This window comes from Charadrius vociferus, unplaced genomic scaffold (genome assembly GCF_000708025.1).
Source record: "Charadrius vociferus isolate BGI_N301 unplaced genomic scaffold, ASM70802v2 scaffold643, whole genome shotgun sequence".
Lineage (NCBI taxonomy): Eukaryota > Metazoa > Chordata > Aves > Charadriiformes > Charadriidae > Charadrius > Charadrius vociferus.
This window is the reverse complement of record NW_009647512.1, coordinates 1440065-1463988: the sequence shown is the minus strand read 5'-3', so window position 1 is coordinate 1463988 and position 23924 is coordinate 1440065. Positions and strand designations below refer to the sequence as shown.

The following is a 23924-nucleotide window of genomic DNA, read 5'->3' as shown; positions in this document are numbered from 1 at the left end:
TCTGGCCCTTCCCTTCACCAAGACCCAGTTAGGACCTGCTCTGCTCCTTTCATCTGCATCTCTGCCCTAACTGTGGGATAGCTGCAGGATGTGGGGCATGTCTGGGCAAAACGCAGAAGGCCTGGAGGGCTGGTTTTGATCCCAAAGCTTCTCCTACCTGCAGCCACAGAGGTGACTGCAGTTAAGTGGATAAATAATACTAAAAATAGAAGGCCAACAGAAGAGACCTTCATGATATACTTCTTGGAAGACAGGTGAGCATCAGGAGAGCCTGTTTTATACTCTCCAGATGGACTGCCAGATTGCAGCTCTGTCCCACAGACACTACCCGATAGCCCAGTGTTCCCACTGCAGAACATCACCCCAAGGCAGGCTAAAGCAGCTGTTTTCTGTCAGTAGGGACCGTGTGCTTTCTGTAAATGCCTCAGCTCAGCCAAAATACTTCAGGACTCTTCAGACCCAGAGGCACTTGACAGCTAATGACGCAATGCCTCCCACAGTCACTGCATATGCAGTCCCACCTTGTGTGTCTGTACCTAAGGGACGCTGGCTGGATCTGGCTGGGAGGAATATTGAGAAATACTTGAGAAGGTTTTTGCCCGCATAAGTTGGGTGGTTTCCTATCATTAAAAGACCGAGCATTTGATCTCTTTCGCCCTTCATCTCCTTTAGTTCAGTTCAATAGTGAGCACAAAAAGCAATTGGCCCTGGCAGTTACCCAGGGTGTATCCTCAGCCAGGCCCGGGCACACGCTCTTACCTTGGTTGTGAGAGAATCTTTGTTTTCCTGCAAGTTAGAAATAGCTTCAGCGATCCTCATGTGAATGGTCCCTATTACGGTGTCTACATTGTACGGTCCATCAATCCGATCAGCCACTACGACCAGGGAATCTAGTGAAACAGGACAGAGACATCTCTCATCAGCCTCCGCACAAAGCACGTTAAAAATCACGCTCACGCTGGGTGGGATAAGCTGCTGGCCCCTCGGCACGCTTGTTGGAAGACATCTCTTCATTTCACTACTGCCCAAGGGCCTGCTTGTTTTCCTCTGGCATGGGACAGCTGTCCCTTCCCAGCGCGTGGGTAAAGCCACCCTCAGCGGCAGAGGAACAGAGGTCATCTCCTGCAAATGGTAAACGCAACAAAAATGAGTATGCAACAAAAACACAAAGTGACCAACACTTACCGGGGTGCTACAGAAAGGAAAAATGGAAAACTAGCGCAGAAATATTAAGCAATTCCTAGCAATACTTGGTTCTAACCCTCTTTTAACTCATTGCACGTCTTCAGTAAAGCACTTCACAGAGCAGAAAGTGGGAGAATTTGGGTCAATAAAGTGCCAAAGGTACTGGATGTGGGCAGTAGCTTCTATGGCAGTGAAGGAGTGAGAAAATGAGTAATTCTTCTCACCATCACCTATGGATGGACAACATATGACCAGCCAGGGAAATCTCAAGCTATAAAGGCAGAGGAGCAGAGCAAAATGCCCGCAACTAAATTGGTAAAGAGGACAGGGAATGACTGAGGGGTGCCTCCTGCTCTAAGCTCTGATGTCCAAGTGCTCCTGCCTGGATGGCTGCTTTGGGACTGTGCTTGGCTTACAACAAAATTACCAACCTCTGCCTTCCTCCAGAGACGACTCTCAACACCCCAGCTGGGTCTGAAGTAAGGACAGCCTATACGCTCACTGGGCTCGGGGCACTGGGGAATGCCACTGCAGAGGAAAACTGACATCCTCGGTGTCCAGGGAGATTTAAATAAGATCTCAGGGCAGGGACAAAACTGGGTTCGGATATTTAAAATGAGATTTTAACCAGGTCTGATTTTGCCTTTCAAAAATTGTAATTCTGAAAGTCACTGCTAAAGCTGCTGCTGCCTCAGTTTCCCTCCACTCGCCTTTAGTAGCCCGGAGGCCGGGCCACGCGTAAGCTTTGTCAGCATTTAGGGACTTGGCATTCAGTTATGTGTGACCTCAGATGGCTCCAGTGTGGTCTGCATGCCCCAGGGCACACCAGAAACCTCCTGGCAGGACAAGGGGTCTGTCAGAGCGCTGGGGTGGCCTGCACTCATCTGGGAGCAGAAAGTGCTTCATGTTCCTGTGGCCCCTGCCACATAGAAGAAAACAAGTGCGATGGCTTCGTGGTGGTTCTGCTCTACACAAAGAGGGTCGAATCCCAGGGTTAGGGTTGGAGATCTGTACCATTCGTAAATGGAGGTATTCATTAGGAGTGATTAATTCTTCCATCCTAAATCCTGATACCTCACCCCTCAGCCTAGCAGGAGACTGTCACAGCAGATGGTGTGATGTTGCAGAAAAGCTTATTCAGCATGAGTTTGTACTGCCGGCATCATTCAGGAGCAATGAAACCACCGGGTGGATTACAGCCGGCAGTTCAACGGAGTATCAGTAAAACACATCCTTCAACCTACACCATCCGACAGTGTGTATGTGTCACCCGTGATGCTGCTTTAAAGGACTGAGGCTTATCTTTGAGCCGCACAGCAAATTTCCTTCGAGCAGAAGTCCATCCAGCTGGGGCACAACCACGGACTGCCATTTCAAACCTGCTCAGAAAGCGTTCAGTCCCTCGCCTGGGCAAGCCAGCAGGACTCGCCACAAAGACCCCAGATGGCTTCTACAAGGTCTAGGTGAGGTTTGTGCAGAAACAGTAGGTCCACAGCGGACATAGTGTGTAAATAATGAAGGTCTGATCCTGACCCCACTGTTGTCAATTTAACAGCACGCTCAACGCTCACGAGCACGTTCTCTCTGCTGTTACGTGACTGACGTTCAGACCCTGACAGCCGGGCAAAGACCAAATGAGGGACAGCACAAACCCACAGAAGATACCAGATCATGCCCACAGGGCTCACAGTCCGAAAGCAGGTCTAGGCTGTGGGGAGCAAAGGCAATAGCCAAACAACTGGGAGGGCTCAAAGCTCCACCAGTTCGGAGCATGGATCACAAAATACTCTTTGCTCAGGTCTATAATATAGGATTTAACAACGTGCAAAGTCACATCTTGGAAACATTACGTATTTATTTTCAGCACTTTAAAAAAAAAAGAAAAAAGGCGTTGTCGGTTAGCTTGAGCAAGGCCACAGCTTCCAAGTTAATGTGCTCACTTTTCCTGCAACACAGTCCCATGGCAGTGCTGATTTCTAAAGCTAAACATGCCATACAAGGGGGTAACGTTTTTTTTTGTGTTGTGGGAAATAACATCTCCTGCAACATTAAAGAGCTTGCAGTTTAACTTTGCTGCCACTCAGGGGCTGCAGTGCCATCTTTGAGACTGTATTTTCCAGACAATTTTAGCTTGCAGAGGTGCTAATGTTGAGATACAGACATTTAAATCAAAGGCTGCACCCCAAAATTAGTGATAACTTATGTCTGAACCACTCACTAACAAAAACTCCCTTAATTTGACCTGCCCTAATTTGTCAAATTGAAAGAGTAACTCTGTGTTTAGCGTCACAAAATCCTCTCCAGCTACACCGAAGGGCCTGGAGAAGGCTGAAGAATGGACAATGCCAGCGAACTGCTACCTGTGTCTCTACATCTTGCTCCAGTCCTTGTTCAAATTGTGACCCCTGACACCAAAATGTACCACTGCAATTTGAAAGAAGCTCCAATCTCCCTCCAAGCCATGTGTCTCTTAGGGAAGAGGAAGCCAGAATAAGTGCAAAACGCACCCGGAATTGCCTCCCTGTCAATCAAGGAGAGCTGTATGTTGACCTTTGAGGAGATGGGCAGTCATCCTGCCAGGAGAGCAGTGACAGGTAACAGTTGGCTTGCTCCGGACAGAAAGGCCAACGCGCCATCAAAGTCCTGGTGTAAACCCTTGGGGAAGGGAATATCCCTCCCCCTCTTTTGCAGCAGCCTCCCCAGTCACTCACATGGGGAGCACTTCCAATTAGCCGCGGTAAGTTGCCACGTGGTTCGTTAGCTCCCAGAGCGAGGTGGGCAGCTGGCCAACGCACCTCACCGAGCAAGTGCACCGGCCTCTATGCGCAGCAGTTCAGTATTTATTTTGCAGAGTCCCTTGAGAGGCAGATGACACCCCCTGAACTTCTGTGGGATTTTTATTGTTAACACCACCACACGTCAGCCCCGAACCAGCCTGGCAGGCTGCAGCTGGCTAGCGAGCTGGCAGTGTTGCTGGCCAGGCAGCAGGTGCCAAGGCAAGGGAAGAGGCCAAGCCCAAATCTCAGCTCCTCTGGTCCATGCCTTCTATGAGCCCAGGCAACCATCAAGGCTCCCTCAGGTCTCAGACCATGCCGGGTCTCAATGTACCACCTGGGAGAGACAGAGGAGCTGGCCTGGTGGTGCTCTGTGGGCACAAGGAGGAGCGAGAGCTTTACCATTGCAACCAACCTCCCCTGATGGACTGCAGATGGAGAGAGGACATGTGCTGCAACCACACCACTTTCTAAATACAGACCCTCACCAGCCTTAAACCACATCCATCTAAAGCCACGTCCATCCACAGGCCACTCTCAGCAGTAGTTCACACATTTAAACCAGGAGCCACAGGCTCTGGAAAAACAGCTGAGTGACACCTGAGGTCATCTTAAAAGAGATGCCCGGGTCTGATCAGGCCGTGCGGAATGTCCTGCAGAAACGTCTGGTTGAAGTTCTCCAGCCTGTGTTGCACAGGAGATCTGACCACACCATCACAGTGCTACTGCTGGCTTTAAACTCAATGAAATGGACACCTTTATACACATACACCCCACTTGAAGATATCCATCATCTTTGTTGAGTGACAAAACAAAAATGAAATGAGCTCTTTTTCTTATTTAAAATACCAGTTTAATTTTCCCATTCCTGGAGATGCCTGTAGCTTTCCCCTCCTTGTGTATTTGTTAAAGACACCTCTTTCTGTTTAGAAATACGCGATTCTGATCCCTTTGCTCTCCACCCATAGAAGGAGTTTATGGCTTCGCATCTCGAGACTACATCCCAAGGAGGGCAGCGAGTGCTTCTCCTGTGCTCTCACAAGTGCTCTGGTATGGATGAGGAGGCAGCTCTGACAGCTACAGGCGGCAGCACCTGTCCCTGAGCTTCAACTCTTGGGAGGAACGAAAGAATTACTTGGATGCAAAGCGTGGGCAATCCCAAATGAGCTCAGGCAAGATGAGAACTCTTTAAATCCTTGTTAGCCAGCCCAGCAACATCCTTTCTAATGGTATTAACGCCCAGCAAAATGTCATGCAATAGAATCATAGAATCATTATGGCTGGAAAAGACCTTTAAGATCAAGTCCAGCTGTTATCTAACTCTGCCAGGCCCAATAGCTTCTAGGTGTCAGACCACAGACAGAGAACCTGTAGCATGAAAGAGTCTCCAACAGTCCTTTCTCTACTCGCCAAACACTGCCTCAGAGCGTTCAAAAAGTGCCATAAGAGGCAGCTGTGTTGCAGCAGAGGAAGGACATCTTACCCATCAGGTACTTCCACTCGGTGTTCAGGTCCGCTTGGTTGGCCAGGCAGCCCTTCACGACGTTCAGGCAGTAGTTGTTGCACGGCTTCACGCTGGACATGCCCCGGCAGTGCGGGCAGTACATCAGCTTCATGATGGCACGAGTGCACTCGTGGCTGAGAGATACCTGGGGGAGACAGAGGGGAGTCAGGCACGCAGGCTGGCAGGGGGGGAATGTCGGCGAACTCCCCCCATTCTCCGGGGTGAAGGAGCTTGGTGTGATCTGAAAGGCAGCACGGTTCCCCGGCTACACGGACCTGGGAAAGGTGCTTTCCCTCTCCTCCCCTTGACCCTTCCTTGAGTGTCAACCTTGTTGGAGGCAAGTGCTAGTTCCTCAGGCTGTGTTTGAACCCAGGGGTCTGGGAAAAAGCCCTCTGTGAGCACCACCCCCCTTCCAGCCAGGTCTGGTGGCCACAAGGACAGCCCGGGCTGTCCGCCGGCTGTAACCGTGACCCTGACACATGGCACACGTGTGTCCCTGGAGCCTCTGCACTCAGTGCCACTGCTGTGCCCTTTCTGCAGGAAGGGTTTGTTGTCCCTGCCCAGCAGATGCAGGTGTCCCACCACAAACTGTGCCTCCGGCTTCCTGGGGGGACACACACAGCGGGGGCCTGGATGCAGAAAGTTCTCAGCTGGCATCTTTGGAAAGGAGAATGGTGTTGGGGGAAGACTTGAACAATTCCAAAAATACGGGCAGTTGCCAGCACTTGACGCTGGGAAGTGATTGCTCTCTGAGAGCACTTCAGGAGCCGCAGGCAGCCGTCAAAGTGGGCCAATACACACTGTGCCAGCGGCTCGCAGGCACTGCACGTGCAGCCGATGCTTTGCAGAGGTGACTTGGGAGGTGGCTTTGCCACCTTTAACTAAACCACCGTGATCCCATAAGCACAGGGGCAGTGCAGGTGCAGAGCCCAGAGAGCAGGGCAGCACAGCAGAGGCCCCCAGACCGCCAGCCATGGGACAGTGTCCCCCTCTGACCGCCATGGGCAAGGGGCTGTCAGAGTAAGCCGAGGGATGAATAACAACCTGGCAGACCCTGCAGAGATGCTGGCAGAGCTCAGCACTCCCCTGTCTTATTGCTAAAGTGTTTTCTCCTTTGTGGTCTTTTTCCATCTTTGCTCAGATCCATTTGCAACTCCCTCGCCGTTCTTTTAAAACCATTTACAAAAATAAACATAAGCATCTGTGTGCAAGTCTCCCTTGGGACCAGGCACTTGGCACTCACAAGGAGCCCAAAGAGCAAAAAGTGATGGAAGGGGCAAATCTCAACATGCAAAAATCCCTGAGCCTTGAGCTGCAGCCCCAACGCTGAGAACTGCCCTGATCTCTTTACTACATATGAAAAATACCTTGAATATGGCTTTTTAAGTTTCTTCTGGAGGACTCCAGAAAGATTCAGTGCTGAAGTAGCAGAGTGTGAACATGCTGAGCCCGCTATCAAAGGCTGAGAGAGAAAATCCCTAAGCTTCCCCCCTCCTGAAACCACCTGCACGGTAGCACCTCGCTTCCAGTCAGCCTTGGAAAAAAGATGTTGGATGGTGCTGGGGCTTCATCAGGCAGGAGTGCATTAAAATAACCTCATGAGAACCTTCCTCAGGACCAGGACAAAACTTTGAGAACCCAAACAGGGACCGCTTCCCTGCCTCGGCAGCCAGGACAAGCCCTGAGATGCCTGTGGACCGCGGCTGGAGGGGCTGAGCATCGCAGCAAACACCGCACACACCAAGGCTTCGGTCTGCCTCCTCGGCCAGCTTTCTGCCTCCTTGGCCAGCTTTCTGCCTCCTTTCTGGGAGCAGTCCCGCAGACAGAAAGCGGCGTGCGGCTGCCGTGGGGCTGTGCTGCCAGGAGATGGAGGCTTTGTCCTGCCGCACCGCACGGGTACCACACGCTTCATCCCCCGGGAAAGGCATCACCGTCTCCCGCCTCAGTGATCTGAGAGGGGATGCAACAAAGCCGAGGGACAGGCAAACAAAAGAACAGCTTATTTTTCATCTCAGCATTTAAATAACCATGACTGAATAGTGACTGAAAAGACAACAGGTAAGAGCATGTTGAACGCTAACACAGGCTGTAGCTGAAGACCTTCCGAAACCAGAAAGTTAACTCAGAAACCAGGAGATGCAGCCAGGAAAGGAGCTGCGACCTCTCCTTCCTGAGACAGAGCATTTGCGAACGTGAATTACACAGCGAAGCTCCGACCACAGCCCGTAACCTGTGCAGGCAATCAGGTCCTGAGCACAACTTTGTCTCTGTGTCTCCTCGGCATGCCCTGTCACCGCTTGTCCCGTGGAGCATGGTAACCTGGCACAGCACAAACTGGGCTGCAGTACCCGGGGAGCTGCGGCACAAATGAGTCACCCTGTAAACGCAGGACCTTCCACAGCACCGATGAGAACCAGGGAGCAGCTGGATGATGGTTCGTCTATGCCCATGTACCCCTGTGGGAGCGCTGGGCAGCCTGCTGGGGCGGAGGGAGCTGAAGCGCTTTGGCTGGAAAGTGAGATCGCGGCATCACCTGCACTGGAAACAGCCCTGGGGCGGTGCGGGACAGCCATCCAAGTGGCAGAGAAGGGCAGCCACCAGCAGCTAGAGAACAAAGCTATTTGGTACCCTGCCAGAGCCCATGGGGGACATGGAGAGAGGCGAGCGACAGACCCTGGCTCAGAAAAGCGTCTCCAACATGCTTCGCTTTGAAGTACGGTGCAAACACAGCAACTGCACTGGAGCTACCCAGGTGACCACAGCGAGCCCGTATTTAGATGAAGCTCATGACAGGCCCAGTGGGCATTTCAGAAGTACTTCTGTCTACGGAATTTGTCCCGCTCTCCGCGTTTATTTTGCGCATGTCTTTTTCCACCAAAACAGAAAGAACCTTCATGTTCCCTCACCCACCAGAGATTAATGGCGTGGGGCCACCCGTGCCCGGCCACCGCGCAGAGCTGCAGAAGGGGGTTGGCAGTGGGGACCTCCTCCTTGGTGCCCACCTACTCCATCTGGCCTCCGGCACGAGTGGCAAGCACGGGCAGCTGCCGAGGCTCCCCGCGATGCAGACAGCCGCCTGCCGTCCTGCAACCCACCACCCTCCCACCCCTCCAGGGCTGTCAACCCGCCAACACCCCTGACCCCCGCCACACCGCCCGCGTCCATGACAGTGCCCACAGAGCGGCCGCCTCCTGCCCACACAGCTCTTGTGGGCTGTTGCCACCTGCAGGTACAGGCGGACCACCGGGTGACAACGGTGCCCGAGGCTCAGGCTCAGCTCCTGAGGGTCTGGGGGGAAAAGGATCATTTCTGGATGTCAGAGATGATCTGCATGTGTACTGCCAGCCTGTCACTCTCGCAGGGTGGCTTTGTCTCCCAGAGGAGGATGGAGTGCCACACAGCCCCAAGCGCGGGGACCCCGCAGCGTCCAGGTGAGGCGCCACCCCTCGTCCCCGCTCCGCTGCCCCAGAGCCTCTCCTCTGAAGGCGCGCAGGTGAGACATCCACCACCAGCGGCTGCTCCATGGAGTCCAGCAGGTGCCAAAGTGTTCAACTTAATCTCTTGGCAGAGAGGAGAAGCAGTCATTTTTGCAGGTGGAAGAGGCCAGGCTCTGCTCCCGTCCCCACAGAACACAACTCCTGCTGGCGGCAGCGCTCCTTTTTCACAGGCGGGCTGCAGAGGTGAACCAAAACAGAGGGATGAGAGGGCAGGATGAGGAATTTCTGAGACTATTTTCTGCATGTTTTGCTTGGCCAGAGCTCAGTTCCTCGTCGTTCCACCCAGCCCGTGGATTTCTGCTCCACACAAGGCAGGGGAGAGCAAGGGCTCGGGGCTCCCAGAGTCCCTCCCAGCCCTGATCCTGCACCATCCCTTTGGGGGACTTGCAGTATGCGAAGGAACATCCTTCAAACATCTCTCAGGCCCGGTGGATTAGTTTGCTGAAGTAAACTTCCAGGGCTTGTTCAGGGATGCTGTATCCACACGGGGGAATCCCAGCCCCAGTTAAGATGGGCTGAGATTCCCCCCCCCGGGTGGATATAGCAACGCAACCAGGAGAGTGCTGCAGCTCTCCTGCCTGCTCACCTCTCGGGCACAGCCAGCTCCAGCAGTGCCACTGGGGAGAAGAGCTCCTCAGGATGGAGCTGCGCAGCCAGCTTGTTCCAGATAAACACCCCCCCAGCGACAACGCAGCAGCTTCCCCAGGCTGGCAAAGTCGAGACTGACCTCCACCTGCACATTGAGACATCTTCAGTTCCTCGTGCTCCTGCTTTCATCCTTCAGCCTTTAACAGAACCTGACGCGTTATGACCTACGCCCCTGCCCAACAGCTAACGGGTGCCAGCTAAGACCTCACGGAGAGCCCCTCTGGCTTCCCAGCGCAGATTTGGATTAACTGATAGATCAATAAGCAATGTCCCCTATCCCTCACAGCTGGCCTGAAAGCAGGGGCATGCAACCCCCTGCAGACAGAGCGAAAGCTGACATCGTTTCTTCGTCTTTAAATGATCTGGCACAGCATGAAGACAGTACATGACAATAGCTGATTTCTCTAAGTACCATCAACCTGGCCCAGCCTGTGGCTGGTTCTCCTTTAAGGAGACATGGTTCTCCTTTAACTTTAGTGGCACCTATCATCTTTTCTTAGCTCAGTGACCTAGAAAAGGCATTAAGATGTCAAGAGAACATGCACAATACATTGGAGATGCCATTTCCCAAGGATTTGAAAAGAAATTATTACTGAGAGATATGGCTTGGAGCCAGGGCACTCCTCATGCAGTTGTCAAAGGTATAAATAAATACGCAAAACAAAGCTAAACCCAGCTTAAGAATACATTGTTCCTACATCATTGCTCAGCCAAAATCCACATATGCTATTCTGATCCCAGTGTGTACAGTCCCTTAAAGTGTACGCCCAGTGATGAAGCGATAAGGAAAAAATATTATCTTCTAAGATATACCCAAAATAGGGGACAAATCGGTATTGAGCAATAAATCACTTTAATTAAACCCACTTTACAGCTGGGGATACAGTAGTTGGTTCGTGTGGCAATGAGGTAATGCAATGGGAACAGGTGGCTGCCTCATAAAAAGCCCCATTCCACCATAAGCGCTGACATTTCAAGGAGGTTGTCATCAGGTATTATCCCGCGACTGCGGCTCGTCGCGAGAGCCGAGCTCTGTGCTTTTCCATGGCTGCCTTCCAGAGCCTGATGCGCCCCTGCTCTGTTGATGGAGCCACCCCACCAGATGCGGGGAATCCGAATCGCCGGAGGCAAGCGCTTTGCCAGAGCACAAGATCTTTGCAGGCTCTCTTGGATGGGGCCTGGGATGGAGCTGGAGCTGGAGCTGGCCCGCAGGTTTGCGGAGCTCACGGCACAGCCGCCCAGCGCGGCTGCGGAGCTGGGGCTCGCCAGGCTGCGTTTCGGCACCGGCGTTTGCACAGCTGCCAGCAGAGAACGGGCACGAGGGGAGAGAGCATGACAGAAAATTGAGAACACATAATTCTCAGTGTTCGGTGTGGTATTGGATTCCCTAATTTTTTCTCTCCTCCTGAGCAATGTTTAAATCAATTACAGTAAAATTAATGACTTTTGCAAGCAATTTGCTGAGAGGATGGGCTGGAGGATTAGTCGCTAGCTGGGTTCCTTGCCACCCCCCAGCTATTGTAGAAAACATTTAGTGTGAAAGGCTTCTAACAAAAAAAAAAGAGGAAAAAAAAGCTCCTGCCACATAATTTATTACTATGCTTCCCAAGCACAGAATCGCAGAAACACAGGAGGCTCAGGGATAGCAGTCACCTACCGTCTCCCTGCACTGAGACAAATTTGGGGAGAGCTAAGTTATCCTTCATATTACCTGAAACATGACTTCAGAACAGTTCTAAACTTTCTGAAGCGAAGACACAGGGCGGCAGAACTACCTGTGGAAGGGGAAAGCACTCAGCTCAAACAGGCGAGACACCCCTGCCCGGACACTCGAGGGACTGAAGACACCAGAGTGCAGACAGTTCTTGGGACACAGAGCAGCAGGGCAGCGCTCTCGTCAAAATGGGCTAGAGGTTTCCAGAACACAGGAAAAAGCCTTCTTGTCCTTCCTCTGTGCCTTTAAAGAACAAATCAAATTTGTGATTTGTGCGTTCAACCCAAGTTACCCATCTTTGCACAGACACACATGCTCACAGACAACAAAAGCACGTTTTACAGAGCCACGGGGAACTTCTCCCTCAGACCCACCATTATCTGTTCTTTCTGCCACTAAAGCACCTACCCACGTTATACATTGATTTTCCAAACGCCACCCACTGATTTGTAGACCTCTTTTCAGCGTAAGGCTTGGCACAAGCCACAAGGGATGCAACAGAGGGGTGCAACTCCTCCTGGCCTGACCCCGGACCTCTCTGAACCTACATTAGGGGAAGGTTTGTTACCCTTCTGAACTGGGACCTCATTTCCCAGGTCGCACAGAAGAACACAGAGGTGTAAAGAAGAGACACGTTTTCTGCCATTACCTACTGCCTACTGCTTGGAAAATATTCAAGAGCCTCCGAAACACCCTGAGTATTATCAGGGCACAGAAAAGACTTATGGAAGTGATGATATGAGTCTTTATATGTTACTGAGTTTTAACAGGCGCTCTTTCTCTTTTAGCTAAAAGCTGCTACATCCTCCTCACTCCAAAATGCATGTCTTCATCTGAGCCAATTGCTTCCTGAAAAGGTGGCTGGAAAGACCAAAGAACAAAGTGTGGGATGCAGAGGGGAAGGCCCCGGGGAACGGCGACCAAAGAGGCACTAGTGCTGGGACAGGCTCTGCACTCACGTCCCGGAGTTACAGGGTCTTTTCCATGGAGCAATGATCCTGTCTCCCCCTCCCAGCTTCCTGAGCGTTGGAGAAAGGTTGAGCTTTAGGAAGCATCTGGAAAAACGTTTTAAGAGTGGCAGTACCAAAGCTGCTCCCGCAGCATCACGGTCGCAGCCGAGCCGGGCCGCCGGCTGCGAGGGGTGAGCCCCGCTCTGCTCCTCCTGCGCCCATCAGGAGGTGGCCGGCTCCTCTGGCACCCAGAACCTGCAGCCAAGCTGCACGCGCTGCTTTTGAAGTGCTGGCTTCAAACAAGGACAAGAAAAAAGAAAAAGGAAAAAAAAAAAAAAAAAAAAGAAAACCAAACCCCAACCCCAAATCCTTTCTCCTTTTGAAGCCTGGCTTAAAAGCAAATGAGAACCTGCAGCCTAGCTGCAATGCGATGGGACTCCTCGGCCTTCAGGGGCCTTTAAGTACATCTGAAAGGCATTTAACACCAATAAAATAAGCTGAGCTCTTGCGGGTATTTTTCCTACCCCCTCCTCCCCTTGCGCGCTCACCCCCAGGCTGCTGTGAGCCATCTGTGCCTCGCTTCCCAGGGGAGCCAGGGTTAGGTAGAGGGGAGAGATTTGGGGATGGGGAAAGAGGCGTGGTGGAAAAATACGGGCTGCTGGAAGTGCTGTCACCCCCCCCCCGGCTTGTCATGGGGACGCAGGCGCATCGGCTGATGGAGGGAGAAGGCCGAGCTAGTCCCTAAAGCTGTTGGTGGAGGTGTCGTTCTGTGGGCTCTGTCCTCCCTACAAATGTTGCCTGAGCAGCAGGTTGCTCTCTTCGGCGTGGGGTTGGTGTTCACCGAGCTGGACCGCATCCCTGCCGTGCGGCTGCCCTCCCGGTCCCTTCCCTTTCCCCGTCCCCAGCCTCCGAGGAGCAGGGCAGACCCACGGTGAGCACGGGGACCTGCAGCACCCGCCTGGGGTTCTGGCGTGATGCGGGGATGGTTGGGGCAAACCCAAAATACCTCCAGACATGTCAGATATATGTTGAAATGAGCCTGAACTATCTCTTGGGTATATTTTTCCAGGTAGAAGGATTTGCCGTCTGAATGGCCATTCTAACCTCCAGAAGCACCCATTAAACCCAACGACATGAGGCTTCCAAACCAAGGGGTGCCTTAAAGCCAGCAGATGGCCCGCGGCTTTCTAGAGGCAGGCAGGTGTGCTGGGCAGCTAGAAGAAGAAAGCACCTACAGCTGGAGACCTCCACAGGTTTGGGGACCGAACACAGCGACATGAGCGGCTGCAGCCGAGGCACTCGTAGCACCCTCGCTTACCTTCCCATGCGTATTTTAAAGGCAGGTGACAGAAGTAAGGGAAGCTTTTCCTGCCTGCTATGAAAAGCCCATTCTGGGACAGCGTTGAAGAGAAAACAGGTCAGCTTTTTAATGCCCAGATCAGGCAGCGTGCGCTGGGAAAGGCAGGGGGGTGTTCAGAGCCGCTCCAATTACCCCAAATCCCTCAGCTGGAATTGTACAGTTGGGACAAAGTTGTCGGTATGAAGAACAGCAGCTACGAGACCAAGCAGGGGAGCGGATCCTGCCGGGCTGGCGGTGAGGAGCGCTGCCGAGCTGCCCATGGGATGGAGGGCAGCCCAGGAACACGCTCAGAGAGCCAGCCTTGCCCTTGACTTTGATAACAAGACCAGCACTGGGAGGACGGGTTTGTGTGGCCGGCTCTGCGATCGGGGCTATCTGCAACGTGGCAATTTCACGTTGGGAAACATTTCATCTTTACGGTCTCCCCGCAGAAGGATGCTCAAATACGACGCAAAAAAAAAGAAGCAGCAGGGCTGTGCTGCCCACGCCTGCAAGGTGGGAACCGGGGCCGTGGCAGCCCCATTTCTCCGGTGAAAGGCGCGGGAGCCGCAGGTGCTGCCGGCGCTGCACAGGCGCGGGGGAGCCAGCATGGGGAGCAGATCCCGCTTCTCTCCGCCACATGGTCAGCAGCTGCCTCGCGTGTGTCTATGCCAGCCCTGATGCAATTAGCACCTTGACGTGCGTTAAATGAACCAAGCTTTCCAACCTTTCAGAATAAAACTCTCAAAGAAACAGCTGCGAGGCTGACAGAAATATGATTCTTTCAAAGTCTAATGAATTGTATAATCACTTTAGGCGTTATTTTGTGTCTTCCTTACCCAAACGCACAGCCACGAGTCCTCGGAGAGCAGAGAGTTTCCAGCCCCACCGAGCCTGTCGTTCAAGATACACTGAGCACGTTTCCAAACCCCTGTCAGGGACGAGAAAGTAGGTGGGCACGGGTGCAGCGTGCTGCCTGGTGGCTGCGCCGGGGTCCGGGGACAGGGGTAGGGCACAGACGACCCCGCAGTTCGGTGACCCCCCTGCCCGGCTCAGCACAGGGCGAGGGACACTGAGGATGGAGGCTGGTGCCAAAGCTGTGCCCTTCGCGCTTCAGCAAACCGGCGCTGGTGCTAAGCCCGAGGCCAGGCAGCCTGCCTGGGTCCCTCCCTGCCAGCCCAGCAGCCAGCTGGCCACTTTGCAGACTCAGAAAAATAATAATAATAAAAAAACACATTTAAAAGAAAAAAAAAAGGTGGCTGGGGTAAACCAGGGCAGGGAAACAGGGAGCAGAGTCAGCCCCAGCTCCCTGCGCAGCCAGCGGCGAGGACACTTCCAGAGGGCAGTGACGGTGACTCCAGAAGGCGGCACAGCCTGCGAGGGACGCCAGACCCCAGGGCAGGACCCGCAGCCAACCGGGAGGATCTGCACCTTCGCATTCCTCTCTACTGCCCAACTGCCTTCAGATATTAAAATGAGGAAGATTCCTGTGGATGGACAGACTGCTGTCACGCTCCTCTCCCTCTGGAGGAAAACCCTGCAAGCCCCCACCTGCCTATTCAACACGCTCCCTGCTCTCTTCATCTCACGCAGTTATTTCCTGCCGGTACAATTTTCAATCCTTTTAAAACTAGATTCAATTGATGTTTAACCACCAGGTAAATATGGGAGACACATATCTGCTTGCCTGCATTATTTCTATTATATTCGGAACACCTATGGGTTTTTACCCCTGGAGGGTTGTGATTTAAACATAATACTGGATAGAAATGCCAGAAAGCAATATATGAAATACTTAAGTGTTCAACACTGCATGCTCCCCATCCAGCTCGATCTGAATCCGTCCGAACAGATTCCAACTTTATTGCAAAACTCTCTCCCTACCTTCACGTGCAGCGGTGCTGGAAAGCCTCAGTGCCCGCAGGCGGTGCTGGTCTTGGCGGCTGTGCCAGAGCCTGTGCAGGATCTTGTGTCCCACACGGAGATCCTGCAGGACTCCACCTCACATTACCTCCCCTCAGTTTTCAAAGGGGAGGCCAGAGCTGAGGCTGAACTCCTGGACGAACGGTGTCTTGCCAAGACCTGCCGAGCTGTCTAGAGGTACAGGCGACTCCGGTCTGAACAAAGGAGTGTGATTAAATCCCATGCGGGAAAACAGATGATCTCCCTTGAAGGAAAACGCTACCTCCTTTGGTGGGAGCAGGTCCCAGGTGAGAGCTTCTCCCAGACAGAGAGAGAATTTACTGTGGCACCTTATGGCTCCCTGGGGCAAAGCTGGTCTCTGCACAACGGCGTCCTGCTACCGAGTCGTAACACAACAACACACATCTCTGGCGGGCAAAAACCGAACAGCTCCGAAGTGAGAGGTGGGATAACAGCCAGCGAAAAGCAAATAAACGTGGAGATACGAGGATATTGCCACTCACCAATGCCATGGAACAACATTCTAATAACATCTATTTACAAAAATGAATATTGTCTTTTCAGGATCAAGAGAAGGCCAACTTAGATAAACGCTTAATTTTATTACAAAAGTGAAATCCTTTAAAGGAAATAAAATGTTATTTATGGTCGTATATACTTGCTGCTGACGGTCTGAATAAAGATAAGCCACTGAAAGGATGAAGATGTGTCACCGAGCACACGGGACAGGAATTCATTTCTTTCGGGTTGTTTTAGCGCAGTGGTTTTGTAAGTGTGTGAAAAGAGATTTGTCACCTCATTTTATTAGTCAGATTAATTTTATGCCTAGTTCACCCAAAAAGCAACTGGAAGCTGAAAGACGCAAGTCAACTATGTCCTTCCAAGCTATGGAAAAAAGCAGGGTGTGAGAGATGGCTACAATCTTAAAGGGCATGAGGACCAGGAACGACCATACTGTCTTTGTTATGTTATTGACTTGTTTGAAATGTAAAGCATGTTTAGATAAACATTATTTTCCATATGTATCCAGCACATTCATTTAAATGTTAAAAACACTTATAAAAAGTCTATTTTTGGGCCTTTTTAATTGGAATTCAATTTCCATCCAAATGCATCTTGACCCACCATGTGTTTAAAAATGACTCATATGGTAAATAAGAAAGCTGCCATTTACCTTATACTAACATAAAAGTTTAAAAAATAAGGCTGAAATGTATTGTGACATGCAGCACTGCTTAAATAAAAATGTACTGATAGATGAACTTCATCGGTAAAATGAAATACAGGATTTAGCGAAACAGCTTATAATTAGTAAAGAGAATCATCATATTTTGTTTCAAACTGAAACGAGAATCAGCCTTAAGAACATCTACTGAGAAAAGGAAATGCAAACAACTATTAAAATTGATTATTTAAGTGATTCTTGCTTACGTAGCTGGCGTTGCTTCACATCAATCCCCATTACCATGGGGAAACTTAAAATTCAGGAGCAAGAAGCAAGGAAGATCCAGCAAAGGAAAGATTGTCCTCATAACTCACTTTCTGACCGATGAGCAAAATTCATTTTAAAACACCTCCTCTCCCTGCCAGGAGAGAATATCCTGACAGGGATATTTCTTCTCTCCTGCCCCGGCACGCAGCAGGAGGTGTGTGTCACTGGGGGAGCCCTGTCTCCGTGCGCCCTTCACCGGGGATCGTGTGGCTGCTGCTGTTTTGGTAGCTGCTGCTTCACACAGACGATGAAAAATTGCACTTGGCGTCATGCAACTTAAGGGAAAACCCTCCATTTGTGCTGAAGGAATAGCTATGGAAACACCCAACCTGCCCGCGAATGCAGAGGTGCTGCCCCGACGCCCCCATCTGCACGTGGCACAGCCCCGTAGCAGGGGAGGGAGCCAACCCGCATCCCCATCCCCATCCGCACCCCCATCCCCATCCCGGCCGCTCTGCGAAGAGCCGCACCATCCCCACGTGTACCCCACTGCCCCCTCCCACAGCCTCTGTGCAGATGGGCAGTGCTTCCGCTGCTGTCAGCCAGGTCGGTGGCAGGGAGGGCGGCATTAAACGCTTTAGATCTCGGCGTCAGAGCCTGCGGTTTGGTCAGGGTGACTTTGCTTTAAAAGCTAGGAGGGCAGTAGAGATGAAAAACGGTTTTGCCATCTTCTCCCCGGCTGCCCTCAGGCTATCCCCAGCAGGATGCGCAGCGCCTGCTCCCGGCACACCGCTCCCGGTCCTACCCCGGTGCTCCCACCAGCCATCACCCTCAGAAACCCCACTTGGGCACAGCGGAGAGGCAGCAGGGATTAAAGAAATCTCACGAAATCCCTGCCTGTAGCTCAGTCGGGGCAGGCTCTTCCCCATTTTAAGGCACCCAGAAAACCCAGCGAACAAATTCCCCCTCTTGGCAACAATGCAGACTCTGCCCAAGGACCTGAAACAGCGATAGGACACAGGTGACACACCGACCTGGAAGTGTCTGAGATGCTGAAACCAGGAGGGTTCTAATAGAAATCTGGAATTTGCAAATAGATCAAACCAAAGTAATCTAATTTTTTCAGAAGCCCAAAGCTAGGTAATTTATTTCCAAGTGTTCATCTGAACAGGCTCCCTCAGACTTCCTGACCAAAGCACTCCGCATGAGAGAGCGGCTCAAAGTTACAGACCGCTGCTACTAGCTGACGGGGAAGTCGAATCCCAGTCTCTGATCTTAATAAAAGCCTTACGCACTTTCTCCTTATGTCGTAAGTATAAAGCAATATGAAAAATGACTAAAACCAAAGCACCGGTTGCAGATCGAGTTCAGCACTTCACATCCGTTTGGCACTAGCATCAATCCACATCTGGTAAAGGAACGTGAGTAAACCAGGACTTTTATTTCAGACACAGTCAAGGGCTGCCGGGGCATCCATAAAAAGGATTTCCCACCTCAGCATGCTCACCCTCTCTTGCCTGAAGTACTAAACGCATTCCTGAAGACAGGGAAAATGTGCCCGTTTGGGCTTTCGTTGCCAAATCATCTCTCAGGGAGTCTTTGCTGAGGTTTCTCGACTCGGTTCATGCAGATTGTGCTACAACAGCAACGCGCCGGGTTAACTGCAACCCCCGGGAGGGCTCTTGTGAGAGAGAGGAATGGTCGGGACCCTCCTGGCAGACCCTCCATCCTGGAGGAACGGACTGGGGGGAGGCAGAGGGAAGAGAAGGATCGGTGACTGGTCGTGTACCCCTCATGCCGTTTGAATGCAGAAAGGGGGGGACCAGAATCAAAATCCAACGGGTCAGAAGCCTACATGAAGGTGGGAGAAAAATATGTTGCACGTCGGTACCTCAGGTCCTTCCCTTCCGCCGACGCCATGACTGCAGTTGCTGTGCCAGCCTGCTTTACCCACCAAACTCGGCTACAGGCAGCGTCGCGCACATCGAGCTGGAAATCTCTGCCATTCGGAGGATTTATGGAAAATATTTCACTTTGGTCCCCCTGAAATTACACCATTCTCCTCTTTTATCTGTCTTGAGTGTGATGTTAATGAGATGTACAAAGGCTTTTGGGTGGCTGAACAGTTTTACAGTCCCACATTGATAAATTAAAGCATTTGTCACTGTTACCACATTAATGTTTCTTCCCGAGATCAAAGTCTGGATTTGCTGCATCAAATAGTACCGTCCTCTGCTACGCATTGCCACGCGTTACCTTCCGAGGAAATTAATTGCGATTCTGTATTTTTACATTCACAGCTTAATCATGCCCTTATACTCAAACCTGCTGATTGCCATCTCCACATGCAGTACACAAGTCATTTTTTTTTAGTATGGATTTTCTCCTCGCTACCTGTGTGAAAAGCCTGAATATCTTGTTTCGGGACAATCACCTTCTCCTGGCTCTGAAAGGCTGCTGCTGCAGCAAAGAATACAGACAATTTCCTTCCTCCTGAAACCCTGGATTCAGTCACGTTAATTTACATTTATATAGCACCTTTCATCCCTGAAGATCCCAATGCACTTCGCAAACTCACCCTCTCTGTGCGCAGAAGCTGTACAAATATACATGGCTACATAAACAGACACAGCGATCCCATCACCGACAGCTGAAACGCATCTCTCTGCGTGTATTCCCAGCACACTCGTGGCAGGTCAGCTCTGCACACCCTACATCATACCGCCATCAAGGAGGAAAATAAAGCAGCGTGATTTAGAGGCATGCCATTTCCCCGTTGGGGAAGCGGGAGGACTCTAGGCAAGCAACAGAAAGGCTTTACAGCCTGGGGGATGGACGTCTCCTTGGCATTCTGCTGCCTAAGTTAAAATGAGGTACAGACTGATCTGTGGTGAGTTACACCTCGCTTCTCCTGCGCTATCAGTGCCTGCAGAAGTCCAGGCTTGCTACTCCCTTCCGCTGACGGGTGACCCTCAACCAGTTTGTTTTATGAAACTGAAAAATACCTGCTTGCTTTGTAACGAAAACATAAGGGGAAATAAAGCCCCCTCTCCCCAACAGCAGTAGTTGACTGGCTCTGGCCAATCTGAGGATGGAGGAGAAGAAGGAACCCCAACATACCTGAGACACCTTTTTGACCACGTCGCTGCCCACAAGAAAGCCCTGCGCATAGGAGCGTGCTGCGATAAAGGCTCGGGTCGCCTTCACCTTCAGGTCCCTGGGAACTTCCCCAAAAGGCTTGTGCTGCTCCGCGTGTTTCACCATACAGTCCAGGTACTCGTCAGTGATGTGGTACTGGGGATTCAGCAGCTTGAAGAGCCGCTCCAGCAAGCGTGTCCAGAACTCGTTGAGGGCCTCTTCCAAGTTGATGTTGGAGCCCCGGTAATAGCGGCGTAGCTCGCTGTACAAGTCCTTGAAGACCTTCATGTTTTGCGTGTACAATTCTCCGTACATGCTTGGAAAAGCATCATAAAGGGCCTTTTCTGACTTGTTCAACAAATCCTGGAAATAACCTGAAGAGAGAAGAAAAAGGAGACGGTGATGCATCGGTTGGTCAAGCAGGAATCCAACAGGCTGTGCTGTTTGGCAGCAAACCCGAATGCCCTGAGAAAAGAGAAAGGCCCTAACAGAGCTTTTCCTCCAACCGACCTTACCCATGCTCTCAGTCTTGAGCCTTAGCTGAGAAGACTGGAGGAGGAACCCCCCAGTGCCAGTGCCAGAACACCATGGTCTGGGCCCTCTCCGCTTCTTCTGGCAGCCTCACCTGGAACCAAAATTGAGGCTTTTCTCTGAGCGTGTGAGGTGCCATAGTGTTACTTATATGCATGTCTTACTATACTATGTATTTAAAGACAGGGCTGTGCTCAAATATTTTTGAACTGAGGCCAACACGGGTTCTCATCCCATTTGCTTATTTGGATTTGCACCCTGCTTTTGTTTAGGTATAAACAACTACACGGTTTTACACCCTAGGCTCAGTGGTCGTAGGGAAACGTGACTCTCTTGCTACACACAGCAGGGGAGAGATGACAGATCTGGCTCCTCTCTTACCGACATCTTTAGGTATTTCTGTCCTCTCAACGGCCGCTCCCTTCAGGCACTCTCAGACTGCACAGTGGCAAACTCATAGCGGGACTGGCCTGACTCAATTTATTGATTTACATAAGCAACTTTAATCATCATTTAAGTCAGTGAGAGGAAAAATGATTTGAATAATCATTTTCATTTCAATTACATTTGTACTTTTTAGGGCCTTTTTGAAGCAAACCTGATTATACTAGTCTTTAAATCTAAATGACTCTTATTTTTTTGGTGATGTATGATAAGCTCTGGTTGGAGAGAAACTGTTATTCAATTAAAATCAAACAGCATGTATTTAGGTATATAAATTAACTTTAGGCATATAAGAAAAGAAAGAAAAGCTTCTGAAAAACGCATATTGCATGTGCAAAGTTTTGTTAAACAAAGTATTTTTTGAGGGAACGGCACTGACTACAATTAAAGACCTCTAAAATTTCAGAATTAGTAAAGCTCCTTTCCATGGGTCTTGCTTATACTCACAGACTGGAAGGGCCATACAAGCCTTCCTACATTAATAATCTCTCATTGGCTTCTCAGGTTTGAATGAAACTGCAACTCAACAAGCGGATCGAGCAAGTGAAAACACCCTCTGCATCCGCACCATGGGCTGCTACTACTGAAACTTCTCGTAGTATTTTAACAAACTGATACAAAGCACTAATAGCCTGGCTTCCTCCAGCCACAATCATGTACTGCTTAATAGTTTAAAAATTTGACTTAAGTGTTTTTAAAAGACTGAGAGCAAACTAGATCTTGGCAGAAGTTTAATCACTTATTCAGAAAATAAAAAAATGTTATCTAAAATGTTGAATAAAAGCTGTAGTTTTCAAGAGTACTTTTGGAAGAAATATATTCTTATTCAACCTGACCTAGTCAGCAGTTCGCATCTCCACACACTTGTACTGGGATCCCTCCGTCTCTCACACCACTGATCTGCTGGTGTTTCTCCATCTTCCCTGTTAAAACTGGATTTCTTCCTGCAGACAGCGGCGTACGTGTGCTGCCAGCGGGCACCTAAGCCACCTATAAAATCACCTTGTAATGAAGGTTTCCTAGTATGAGAAAAGTCAAAAGCTGATCCCATCAACAAGTACTTTGCTGAAGGACCTCAGTTTAATAAGCAGCGATGTCTGCAGCAAGTGCTGTCCTAACACGGCTTACCAAAGCCCCTCCTGTGGAACCTCTCCACAACGGGGGATTCGGCCCCTGCCCTCTCCCGGGTCCCAGCTCCCACTCCCCTGCCCCAGCTGCCAGCGACGGGCTCCCTCCCACGGTGGGACAAGCTTTCTGCAAAGCCTCTCATTTTAACAAACTGATATAAAGCACTAGTAGCCTGGCTTCCCACGGGGCTGCTTTGGGTCTGTATCTCCCCCGACTCAGACAGTTCGGCCATCGCCAGTCCCAAATGCAGCAGCATACGGCAATTTTTTCTTGTGACAAAATTATCACGAAGAACTGCAGGGTGCCAGCACAGGTAAGAGCTTTCCTTTTACCAAAAGGCCTCATCTATGCCGAACAGTTGTACAGTATGTAATTAAAGCTTGGTGAGTGTCACTGGCACATCCATAGCACCCATCCTGGCAACCCCGATTCATCGGCCTCTACGCAGACCACTTCCTTCTGGAAAGTGCTCGAGTATCCCCTCTTACAGCCATGGCTCCGTCCCCAGCATAGCATCACACCCACTTCTAGGAAATTTTGGCTACTCCACCAACAGGTGAGAGGCTGCAAGAGGACGATTTACTATTTGGGAGCTTCTCATCCAGCATTTCCCTCCCACCCGAGCGTCGCATGTGAGCCTGAGCTAAGGAGATGACCGTGGGGCGAGCCCACGTCGGGGCTGCCGGAGCATCACTCTTTCGTGTTGCATGGTCACCCCCCTGCAGCGTATCCCGAAGGGGCTCACTCCTCCCAGGCCCACAAGCTGAGCAGGTAACTGCCAGGCAGACCATTTGTCCTGGCAGGACACTTTTTCAGGTCTGACTGATCTGAGGTGGCTTCACTTTCCTGTTGCCACAGCCTTCCTACCCGTACAACGAACAGAATGGCATTCACCTACAACAGACACAAAATACAAAGCTTCTGTGATGCTGATGAGACATCTAAAAGCTGCTCCGTACCTTAACGTTATCGCTCCAAGCGCTGCTGGTTACCCATTCACAATTTAATTAAACTGAGCTCAAAATCTGTTTCTTGTATAATCAGCGCTCCTTCCTCTGTGACAAGCAACACTAACCGAATAAATTGCTCAGCAATGCAGGCAGGACACGCAGCTTGGCACTCACCATCACAAGGAAGAAAACACCAACAAACGCAGCCCAATTTGTCAATTCAAGGTAAAATGACTTTCTTTGTATTGCTACGGGAGAAACAAGATGTAGATCTTCCTGCCAAAAAATTGGAAACTGCTCTCAAAAAAGTCCAAGCTAATTAAGAGTTGATGAACTGTTACTTCTCACCTAAGTGAGAGAACACCAATTACAGTCAACTCTATCGTGGCTGGTTCTCAGAAAGTTCTTCTGCATTTCACACACTGAGGAAAAAAAATAAATCTACATTATCTAGGGAAAATTAATTAGCAATTAAGTCTAAATGTGTTTGTGATGAATGGTTGACCTGGCAGGGGATTTAAACGCCCATTTTGCAGCGTTAGAAGGAACTAAGAAGTGGGGTTTATCAGGAGGGATGCACAGAAACCTGTGCCAACTGCCCTGGTCCTCAGCACCATCTCAGCCAGCACCGCTCGTATACTTAGCACAGGTATATCCAATTAACACTGCATCTTCTCCTTAACACTTCCTGCCTACTAATACCCAAGCTTTTAACGTATTTGGACATGTGTCATAGATTAAGGATATGCAGGGCCTCAAGATTAAAC

General features: G+C 50.7%; 1 protein-coding gene across 1 annotated transcript in view; it reads right to left on the bottom strand.

Annotated features, from left to right (window-relative positions):
* GPC1 (glypican 1) overlaps positions 1-23924 on the bottom strand; it is a 108790-nt gene that overhangs the window by 5823 nt on the left and 79043 nt on the right. Inside the window, exons 4-6 of the mRNA XM_009880792.1 lie at positions 20087-20478; positions 5443-5608; positions 760-890 (exon numbers count right to left, since the gene is read on the bottom strand). Of these exons, the coding sequence (XP_009879094.1) occupies positions 760-890; positions 5443-5608; positions 20087-20478 (689 nt within the window). The remainder of the gene's footprint in view (positions 1-759; positions 891-5442; positions 5609-20086; positions 20479-23924) is intronic.